The 12,653-nt window shown below is 25.9% G+C and overlaps 1 protein-coding gene across 1 annotated transcript; it reads left to right on the top strand.

Annotated features, from left to right (window-relative positions):
• The first annotated feature begins 703 nt into the window (after window positions 1–703).
• Window positions 704–4,990, top strand: LOC100167313 (ubiquitin-conjugating enzyme E2 W-like). The gene is made up of 6 exons (XM_001944528.5): window positions 704–920; window positions 1,007–1,098; window positions 2,731–2,833; window positions 2,892–3,047; window positions 4,650–4,728; window positions 4,806–4,990. Exons 1-6 carry the CDS (start codon window positions 900–902, stop codon window positions 4,817–4,819), a joined length of 465 nt encoding a protein of 154 aa, XP_001944563.1. The 5' UTR covers window positions 704–899; the 3' UTR covers window positions 4,820–4,990.
• The last annotated feature ends 7,663 nt before the right edge of the window (window positions 4,991–12,653 follow it).

Genomic DNA, 12,653 nt, shown 5'->3' with positions numbered 1-12,653 from the left:
TATAAAATCGAAGGAGGATCATGGTTCAAAATAATGCATCTATTTTCCAAAAAACATGAATAATCCCTATTGGTAAAATAGGCTAACAATACGTGATCTGGTGGAAATAATTTGTACCTTCCGATTCGGAATGTATAGATATAATTTTATACTGGTTATTTTACTTTTTATAATAAATTACGAAACTTTATACGCTTTTATAGCCAACGCTGTATAGGTTGTCGAGTACAATTTCCACTAATATTGTCAAATACATTTAAACAAACATCACTTGAGATAAAATGTATGCGGAATGTAGGGAAAATAAATACAATCTCTAGACTCTAGTCTCGACTCCACGTATGGAGAACCCGCCTAACCATCAGTGCGATTATAGGCGTCGACAGCACTCCCACTACGCAGTGTTCATTCGTTTTGCCAATATTACGCGTGTTAAAGTAGCGACCTTAGCGTACGCAACGCAGCCTGTGGCCGTTTAATCGCGCTCCTTTCGCGACTTTGGCCCGTACGACTTTGGTCTCCTTATTCCACAGACTTAGTATAGACTACACAATATTACTACCTACATTATAAAAATCTTTGCCTTATTCACACGGTTGTAAAATATATCCTAATAAACCGTGATTATTCTATTTAGTTTTCGGGATATTAAAGTTCTATGATATCACCATTGATTATATAATCTGTGATAGTACTATCTTGAATCCTGGTGGACAGTGTTGTGGGTGTGGTGACTCACTTTTATATTATCCTATGATAATACGTATTACGACGCAATAAGACGTATTCTACATTGAATATTAATTTCTAAACTTGTTTGATCGAACAACACGATAATATTATTACTAGGAGATAAAATTGATTTACTATTTTACTGTGTCGAAAATCGTCGGGAGATCATGTCGACATATCCATCTGAAGTATGTACCCATCTCCATATTATACATTGTTAAAATTAAATCTTTATTGTATAAAATAATTATTATAATTTTTCGTATTTACACAGAAAAGACTTCTAAAGGAACTAAGATTCTTTGTCGATGAACCACCGGAGGGAATGTGTGTTGATGGCGAAGAAACCGAACAAAATCTTAAACTGTTAGTATAAATAGTAATCATTGCTTGTGTATTTAATCAATAATTATATAGCATAAATGTTTAAATTGTATGTAATCTATTGCCTGTGGTGATATTGTGGTGAGTGCGCGTCAATAGTTTCGAATATTCTCAAACAATCTTGCCGTACAGAGCGTACTGTGTTGCCACCTCTGCGTCTCCGGAAATGTTCTCGAACTGTTCCACTCTATAGCATGCGCTCTACCTGTTGTCTCACCGAAAATATATTATTTCAGTAAACCTTTGCTAAGATGGAATCAACATTAGGACTGTCCAATTTTTCCGACTTGACGGGATTCACATTCATTATATTATGTATTTGAATCGGGACATAATAAATTGTCCATGTTACCAGAGTTTCCGTCTTACCGAAGTTTTACTGTGTTAGATACTTAGTTAAATACTTGTATAATTGTTTTAATTTTAAAATGAATTGGTATTAATTATGTTTTTTGTTGTATTATAATATACAATTTTGCTTTGATCTTATGGATATTAAGTAGATCTAATATCGATATGTAATATATTTAATGCCAGTCCTGCAACAGAAATTCGGATATAAATACTCTTCAATTCTAAACATTTAGATTGTATAAGTTATTTAATATAGTTAAGAGTCTAATATTTCAGTAGCGAGTGCCTATATCCAGTGTTGGGTAGTAACGTAACGCAAATTACAAATTACTGTAACGCAATTACTTTTTCCGTAACGCAGCAATATTTCATTACATTTTACTTAAACTAACGCAATTGTAACAAAATTACTTATAAAAAGTAATTTTTATGAAGTAACGCAATAACGCGTTATTTTCCACGTTATTAAAATAATAGTTTTAAATATATTACAAAAACAAACCAATAGGATATCCCAGAAAAAATGAAAATGAATGATATTTTTGATTCCGACAATAGTTAAAAATATTATTAAACATCCCAGGAATAAATGTTTTCACTTTATTAGTAGAAAGAAAAGAATTCGGCTTAAAAATCAAATGTAATCAAAATTAATGATGATATATGACTTATGTGTATAATATAGCCAAATAGGTGAGATGATTACATTTGTACATTTGTACTTGATAGGTCTTTTATAACTAGGTCAATGATTGTAAAATATATACATAATTAGTAAGTAACATTATTTGTAACGCACTACTCTATTAATGAAAAAATAATATAACGTGATAAAAATAATTTTAGGTAACGCAAATGTAATTTAAATAAACATTTTTGAAGTAACGAGTAATGTTGCAATTAGCATTACTTTTTAAAAGTAATTTACCCAACTCTTCCTATATTTTCTCAATATACAGAATAGTTTCAGACAAAATAAAGACATATTCCAAAGAAAGTTATTTAATCAAATAAAAAGTTAAAATAAGCTTTTAAATGCAGTTATTTAAAAAATTTAAAATTGGATTTTCTAATAACAAAACTATCATTTGAATAATATAATCCTTTTTATAAAGTACTACAACTTAAAGCGAGTATATTTTTATTAAATTAAATTGGTTCTACTAAAACCAGTGTTCATGTATATTAATTTAATAATATTTTATGCTTTGATTATAAAAAGTATTGTATTGCTATCTAATGTTCAATTTTACATTTTAGTTGGATTGTATATATGAATGGTGCTGAAGGTACTTTATTTGAAGGCGAAAAGTTTAAACTACAATTCAAGTTTGATGGAACATATCCTTTTGAGGCACCTGAAGTAAACAATTTATAATATATTATAATTGTTAATTTATTTACATATTTATTTTTTTAAGGTTACATTTGTAGGCGATAACATTCCAGTCCATCCACACATATATAGTAATGGCCATATATGTTTATCTATTCTTTCTGATGATTGGTCACCAGCATTAACTGTTCAGGCTATCTGTGTTTCAATTATATCTATGCTGAGCAGCTGCAAAAGAAAGGTAATTTCACAAAAATAATACAAAATATAAGAAATAAGAGTATAATATTCTGCAAAGCTTAATCTAATTTTAATGAGTGGCATAATATGAATACCATTACCTACAAGTCACAACACAAAAAAAGTATACCCTCACTTAAACATAAATATTATTTGATATAATCGTTGTTTTTCATTTTAATTCATTATGACGTATTACTAGATGTTTGTTTTATGTTTATAAGTATATTTTGTTGTGTATGCAGCTACAAGAGGTAAGAAATATGAATAAATGAGCATTAAAAGCATATTTTTGAGATATGTAATATTTTTATAAGTAGTTGATTTGAAAATGTTATAGAAATATAACAATATAATATTTTCTATGATAAAAACTAATTATTGAATGAAAACGTTTTTATGGTTTGACATAAAATCTAGCTGAGTGCTATGGTAGTGAATGTCATGTTTCAACATGTTCAATAATAAAATTTAAAAAGTGCTTTTTTTTGCTTTTATCAACGATTTAAAAAAAAGCTTATTTCCATTTTTTTCTGGTTATTTTTGCATTTTTACATTACAATGATGACACATTCCACTAACAAAAACCTAAAGATTTTACTAAATTTCTGTTTTGTTTTTTTGCTTTTGTTCACGGTAAAGCTTGAATTTTAAATAATTTTTTCTCCTTTATACCATATTTCCTAGTAATAAACACCATGACTCGTATTTGCTCTCTTATATACTAATCATCCAAAAATCAATTTTTTTTGGTTATTCTTAAACAATTTTAAATTTCTTCTTTAGAAGAGCTATAAAAAAGCTAAGAATTATAAAAAAAAAGTTTAAATGTTTTCAAAAACTTAAAAAGGCTAAAAAAATTTATTTTTTTAAAGATGAATTTTTTTGAGAAACATTCAAACATCTGTGTTTGCATGTAGGTTTTTTACGATAGTTCAATTTTTTAGAAAATGATGCGTATATAATAAAGTGTAAATTAAAAATGCTCATAACTCACTTAAGACCTGAGTAATCATTAACAACTTACTAACAAACACAGACAATGTTCTCACCATCAAGTTTCATTATAGGTAAATTCACTCTAATTTTTAAATTAATGGAGTTAAACGTGATCTGCTGAGCGTAAATTTGCTATATTACACTTGTAAGACGGAGACAAAAATATCTTTGTAGCGTCCTCTTAAGAATATTAGAATATTTTGTTTAATATAATAGCATTGTAGCCAGATGACAGCAAGTGCTTATATTTGATTGTAAGTACTTACTTGTTGTTGTATTTTTTGATACAAATTTCATAAAAGTGCATTTAGATGGAATATTTCTATTTTTTAGTAAATAACTACATTTTAAACTTTTGTAGGGCATAGAAGTATAAACTAGTAAGTCATAAGTTATTGCACATTTCTACGTAATTTCTTAATTTATTTATCTATTTATGTTCACTTATATAAATTAAAAATAATAAAATAATTGTGAGCACTTAATTATTTATACAATATTGTTATAAAGTGTCTACATTATAATGTAACATCATAAATATATATGTATGTATGAACATAATATAATATGGTATAGCAAAAATAATTTATATTATATTTAACAGGAAAGACCTGAAGATGATCGCAAGTACATACGTAGTTTGCGCGACAAAGATCCAACATACACAAAATGGAATTTTTATAGTAAGCAAATACATTAAGATATGATAGTTTTTGAATATTTTGTATTTAATTATTGTTTAATTTGTTTTTCTTTTTAGATGATAAGATATGAAGTACTGACTATCAATTCTATTAATTTTTTGTTTATTATTATTATTCAAGAAGATGTCTCACTGAATATGTTCGTAATATATTCTAATTTAGTGACTCTTGCAGTGTTCATATTTTTATTGCAATTAAATGTACTCACTTTAACAAATTTATTAATTGTACCCAGATTATTTTAAAAGAAGATTTTTTAGTTGTAAATACCTTAATATAATACTTTACTGTCAATTATTATGCACACTAATTAATATAACATAATGTACTATATTTTTAAGTTGAGTAGTATACAACAGTGTTTCTCAATGGGACAGTCACCAACAAAAGTTATGATAATTAATTTAACAAATTCTATAAACCTAAATATAGAAAATATCGTTTCAGATAATAAGCAACAACAAAACCATAAAGAATTAAAGTTTAAGAAAAATTATTAATATTTTAAGATTTCTAATACATAGAATATACTGTGTTGTAAAACAAAATATAAACATTTTTTATAGTTAAATAAACTGCAATATCTGTTCTTTATATTTTATAATTATTGTATTACTAGTATTTATTTTTAATGCTAATCTATACTTGTATACAATGTCATATTGGCAAGATATCACTCCAACGACTAATAGGATTATTAAAAATTACAACTGAGTTTTGCAATTTTTTCTATTCTATGCCTCCTTGATGATTCCATCATCGCTAATCTTTGGATTAGTCTGGCTATCATCTTACCAAAACCTTGGTGTTAATTATTTTGAGTTTGATAAAACGATTCATAAACATTCTTCTTTTTATATCTTAGATTTAAAAATGTGATACGTTCCTCGTGAGCTGTTATAATAGCAAATTAAAAATGTTTAAGATGCATAGCACTATTTTTTTTTTATCAGTATTCAAAGTTTTGAACATTTTGACATGATTCATAAAAATCACACACTTGCAAATAATAACTTACAAATACCTACTTGAGATTCGTCTCACACCAAGATATTATATTGTTTATAAAATTGGAAAATGTTAAAAAAAATTAAATATCTGTTATTATGTACCTATTTCAGACTTAAATTGTATCAAAGACTATATAAGTATAGAAAATTTAACCTCTAGTATTTGGTTGACGGTTATATCTTCCTGGAAATACCCAAATATATCCATTTGATCAAGGAGTATCTGGGCATAATATAATATTTATTGCTTTATAATTTGTAAGTTTTATCCACTGCAGATATATAATAATAATACAGTTTTGTGGTCACTAATCAATTAGATTAAAAAAATAAAAATAAAAAATTTTCTTGAATGCTGTTGCTATACATATCAAAACTACTAAAAAATATAAGATAATACAGTCAAAATAATAATAGGTAACTAAATTATGGCATTCATAGGTTCTGTAGAATGATAATCAACTTGGGGCTAGGCATTGCCATAAACAACAGCGGATAGTCACAATATCAAGAATAAGCGCATTCAGCTTATTCGTAGGTTTTTTAATAGTCACAGCCATATAGTACTTTTAAGATAAGCGATGTTAATTAATATTCACAAATTTATATTAATAACCGCAACCTTCCACGACCAATAGCTGCAAGGACAAACTCATTTTGGTCACAATTGCACGGCTTTCAGTGTAGACGATAGAACAAGAACACCACTTCTAAGTTATACATTTATAATGAAGCCCACAATACCCTATATTCAGATGGTACCATAACCGTTGAGTCCTGAGTAGGTACTTTCATGCCACACACACGACTTCTACTACATTTTAAATTTGACTTGAGTTATATAACAATAAAACTACCATTATACCGTTTAACGGTTTATAACAAATATTGATATTTATAGATATTTTTACAAATATAATCTTATTTATCAGATTTTTGTAATTATCTACTCCTTTAAAATTCTGTATGTGATGAATGTATTGATTTTACGTGTTAATTTGTGTCTGTCATCACTTTTTTGACTGTAAAAATAATTCAATTTTCTTCAACTGTATATTTTTTGGTAAGAAAATGATTCTAGTTGATCCTTCGGGGTGTCACAATTAATTCGCAATTGTTTTAAAAAGTGTCATGAAAAACAATCAAGAAATTAAGGATACATTTAGATTTTACCAGTTTATTGTAACTCTAAATAAAATCAATAGTGCATGACATTTTCGCCGAATGTTAATTAAATGTTTACCGAATGCCAAATTATTTTTTTTACGAGCGTTTGAAATTAGACATTATGCATATACGCCCATAAATTAACCAACTCTCATACAACGATTTTCCTATTTTGTTCTTATTTAAAAACTATTTACCGCAGGTAATTTCAATTTTCATCAATCATTTATTTTATTATTTTCCATACATGATAACATTTTCAATATATTTTGAATACTTTTGAGTTGTTTATAGACATTTGAAAATTGAAATTTTTGAGTTTTTTATTATATAAATTACAATAAAATTGTATCTGTCGGGTCTAAAACCTGTAATACAAGGGTCCCCATAAGTGGTTATAATAGCAGCTAATAATTATCAAAGTTCCATAGGCACAATTTTTTTGTTATAAGCAGGGCTCGAAAACGTTTTATGACATTATAATATACTTGTCAAAAAACGATTGAAAAAGATAACAGAAAACAAAACGGTAAACAGTAAACGGTAATATTAAATTATCACTAAACAAAACAATGCAATGAACGACAGTTTTAGTACCTAAAACATAAAACGAAAAAAATAGTAAAACAGTAAGCGAAAATAAAACGTTATATAACAATAAATATAACGTTTTCATAATAAATTATTACCTTCGTATTATGTTATAATAATATTATAATACAATGAATATTTATGTTTATTATTTATAGACGATTTCCGCAATAATTCCACGAATCTCTAATTGCATTCCATGGTTTATTTAATTTTAAATTTGTGTCTGGTTAATGGTTATATTGTGTTGCCATGTTGGTATATTTTAGGAACTAATCGGAATAATAGTTAAGATTATAATTCATTGAACAAAAATTATGAGTAAAATACTAAAATACCCCATGTTTTTCCACGTGGAGGAACGTTATTTTTATTTATTGATAAATCTATTATTTAGTGAATAGTACCTATCTACAATATTATTATATTGATTTCAATGCGCGACGCGCAACGGTGTGCGTGATTTTAATTTTTAACGTTTTGCCGATTTGGATTATTTCATGTTTAATGTTTCACGACTCGCGAGTGTGAGTGGTTTTAGTTTTTAGACGTCAATAATTGATTTGCAAAATCCCAAGAACGAAATCTAACCCAACTGGTCGTATGTTCTTTCAATATAATTTAAATACAAACGAAAGTACCTGTCAAGTTCCAAATTGTAAGAATCCTGTGAGAACAAGTAATCATTCTTATTTATCAATAAGAATTATTGTAAAATGTAATACTGGATTATGTTTTAATTTTCAATAGTATTAAATACTTAGGTAAATGTAAAAATTAATAACGTTTTAATTTTCAATAACGACAAACAGAATATTTGAATAACGTTTAAATTACCAATAACGATAAACGCATAAAATGTGTAACGTTTTAATTCTGTATAACGATAAGCTCAAAACATGTATAACGTTTTAAATCTAAATAACGATAAGCGCAAATATTCTGTTACGTTTTAATTGTAAATAACGTTAAACGGAATTTTTTTTTCAAATTCGAGCCCTGGTAACAAGTACCTATTTAAAATTTGAATTTTGACAAAATTTATGAAAAGCTTTAAAATTTTCAAATCTATTGCAAGTAGATAAACAATTTTAAATGTCCAATTTTTGCAGCTAAATATTGAACATTTAAAACAAGGATTCTCATAAATAGTTCACACTAAAACCAAAAAATCTAAAAAAATATACATGTGTATAAATGCACATATTTTTTACAGAAATTTCGAGTTAAAATTTGGATGAAATTACATATTAAAACCAAGAATAACTATTTTAGTTATTTTGTTGTAATTTAAAAAAATTATTTGTGGGTAGGTATATGAAACTTTTAAGGGTATATTCTTAAATTTTATACACATGACATTTTCAAATGTAATTATTTTGACAAAAAAGATTTTAACCTACTGTTGTAGTTCCTAATAGTAAAATTAATTTCTTTAATCACAATAATATCGTCAAATATATTTATTAATATTAAAATCTGACAGATAGTGTTTACTCCGAATCGTTTTTCATATAGGTACCTATAATAATTTTATACCACTGAATTAAAAATTAATTCTATCCATTAAACATAGCCGCTTTTTTTTTTATTCTATTTTTTTTGGTATTTCATGTGGTAGGAATGAGATTTGAGTTTGTAGTTTGGTGGGTCAAAACTAAAAATAATCATAGTACTTAGTTTTCAAAAGCAACCAGAAATACATAATAACGAAAAATAGAGATTTTGTCACGCAAAACTATTTTTTGACATAATCGATTAAGTGTAACTCACAAAAAACAAAAATTTTTATCCAACAATATTATTTTCTGTACATGAAAAATATTTTCTCTTTTGGAACTATTATGGGCAAAAGAAAATTTCAATTTTTTTAATTAGTTTAGTTTAGATTCTGAGTGAAACGATGAATGTAATGATTTTACAATGATGTGTGTTTTTTAAAATTTTTTTTTTGTATGTGTACACGATAAGTAGTCGAAATAATGCTTCGATTTTCAACTTCAGTATCTTGTTCGATTGGAAAGTGAATATTGTTGGTGCATTGTGGAGGTCAAAATATAAAATTCCCTGTAACTTTTAAAAGCGCCATGAAAAATAAAATAAAAATTAAGGAGAAACGGGAATTTATACGCAAAATCGATTTTTCACAAAAACGACTTTGGTTTTTAGTGTAACTTAAAAAGAAATGACCGTAGATACATGAAGTTTTCAATAGTTGATTATATTTGCATTTCTATATACGCAATAAAATTTTTAAAATATTTTGATTTATTTTGAACTGTTTAGGGACATTTTCAGTTTCCAATTTTATTAGTTTTTTTTTCTATAAATGTTAATAAAATTTCATTTGTAGAGTAAAAATGCTTGAAAATTTAATACAAAGCTCATACTATATTGTTACATTGCCATTTAAAAAATATTAAAAATTCTTATTCACAGTTTTTTTTAATAAGCATTAAAAGTTCAAAACTTGACAAAATATGGAAAAATCACGAAAACTATCAAATTATTTTGAGTTAAGAATTCATAAAAATTTTTCTTTTTAAATCTAATATATGAAAATTTAATACAAAATTCCTTATATTTTGTCTACTTTCATCAAAGAAAATGAGCAGCAGAAAGTCAAACTAAATTATATGAGCATTTGAAGTTCATATTTTTACAACATTTGATATTTACTCGATTTCTCATATAGCGATTTTTTTATTTTGTTGTAATTCAAAAATGAATAACTGTAGATACATGTAAATTTCACTAAATGTTTATTTTATCAATTCTTATATTTGATAACATTTTCAAAATATTTTGACTCTTTTTGAGCTGTTTACAGACATTATCAGTTTTCAATTTTCTTAGTTTTTTTTTCTAAAATATCAATAAAGTTTTATCTGTTGGGCCAAAAAGTGTAAAAATTTAATACAAGGCTCCTGATATATTGTTATAATCGCAGTGGAAATATATTAAAAATTCATAGGCACAATTTTTTAAAGCATTTAAAGATTGAATTTTGACCAAATTTATCAATACTAAAATTGAATAATTATTTTGTAGTTAAACATTCATAAAATGATTCATAAACTTTTATATCTAAGGATTGGAAATTTAAAACAAGATTCCACGTAAATAGTTAATTCTGTTACCAAAAAATCTAAAATATACATAAGCACAGTTTATTTTTATAGTCATTTTAAGTTCAAGTTTGGACAAAATTACATATTAAAAAATCTAGAATAACTATATTAGTTATTTTGTTGTGATTGTATAATATTATTTGTGGGTACTTGAAACTTCTAAAGTATATTATTGTATATCTATGACAGTATCACGGTTTGTTGTTGATGTATAAGGTGTTATAAGTACCTAATGGATATTGTGATATTCCTGTGTATATTATAGTAGATATTTTATGTCAATTTTTTTTTTTTATACCATAAAAAGTATATATTATCTCTTATACTGACATACTGTACAGCATAGCGACATCCACTTGCCCAACTTTTTTGAGTTGCTATTGTTAGTGCAAATTAAAAAAAAAATGTTTAGAGTAAATCCACAATAATTTAAGGATCATTTTTTTTTTTGTAATTAACTTAAACGTTACACTTTTACATTATTTCAAATTTTTTGTTTTTTTTTTTTGTATAATCAAGAATTTAAAATGTTAATGATATCAATATATAACAGGTGATTCACAAATCAGGCTCGCCCCCTTTATTATTTAATAATGAATTTATTTAAATTCTGTTTTTTTTACTTTTTTAATACACTTACGATCATATTTGAATATCTTGAGACTATATGACTTTGTACTTCTAATAAGCGTCTTATCCCAAGATAAATTTTTGTTTTTTAAATAAGAACCACATTTTTTTGCCATAAATTATTTAGTATACTCTGTTTAGGTTAAGAGTGCCCAGTCGCTCAAAACTAGTACTGTTCTAGTATTGCGATATGATTAATTTGGAATTTATTATAGGTACCTATTATAGGTCAATTTTTTTTTAATACCATAGATAAGTATATATTATATGTCTAATACCTAGACTGATATACCGTCTCCTCTCAGAATCGTTTTTCTTATACAGTGATATTATATCATTGACTTCAAATTTAATACTGTCCATAATACAGTAACCCACTTCTAACCTACTCTACAGCAGAGCGACATCCACTTACCCACCTTTTTTTTAGTATGTGTTGTGTAGGTAATATAATAATATTTATTTTAAAAATACATTTTTCTCGCGCATTTAGTATACTTACATTTTTTGGTCATTTTTAAAGTTCATTGTTTAGAGTTAATAGGTAATTTTTCATATTTTTTTTAGTGCATTTTTGTGTATTTTTTAGGTCATTCAAATCCTAGGTGTACTAATTAAGGTCCTACAGAAGTGTTGTCGAGTACGAGCAATCTCGCCCGCATATGCCCGGCCGACGCAATTGCGACACTATCAATAGTGCACTGCAGGAAATAGCACTATCACTAGGGACTATCTTGTAAATAAATAATAGAAAATAATAAGTAAAATATAGAAAAGACGTAATACCGATAAACCTATACGTTTATTTATCTCAAAAATCCGCAGATCAATCAAGATCTTGCCGTTTCAACTCTTTTAGACAGAAATCTTTTACAATTTATTATGTTGTATGTTATACAATTTTGTTGTACATTTATGACATATTATAATCTCATTTACAATATTTAATTTCACACAATTTTTTTTAAAAAAATGAGTTATTTTTTTTTTTAAATCAAGTATATAATATGAATATATTTTATTTACTTGGAATTAATTAATAATTATTATGAAAAAAAAAATAACAATAGTGTAAGTATATAATGTAGGTACTTAAGTGTTTTTATTTCACTTTTTGATTACAAAATCAATTGATAATTATGTTAATATAATAAATCCTTATATAATACTTATATAATACTTATTATTTTTAAATATATCTATGTCAATAATGTTCAATGGCGGTCAAATGATTTTTTCATGGGGAGGATACGGCTGATTGTTTAACATATGCATTATTTTATCATTAAAAATATAATTAATGGTTGTGTCTAATATCAATTTATAAAATTATGGTAAATACTAACTGTATTTATAACTTAATTATACAGACTGA

The sequence above is a fragment of the Acyrthosiphon pisum genome, chromosome X, assembly GCF_005508785.2.
Source record: "Acyrthosiphon pisum isolate AL4f chromosome X, pea_aphid_22Mar2018_4r6ur, whole genome shotgun sequence".
Taxonomy (NCBI): domain Eukaryota; kingdom Metazoa; phylum Arthropoda; class Insecta; order Hemiptera; family Aphididae; genus Acyrthosiphon; species Acyrthosiphon pisum.
This window is presented reverse-complemented; position numbering and strand designations above follow the sequence as displayed.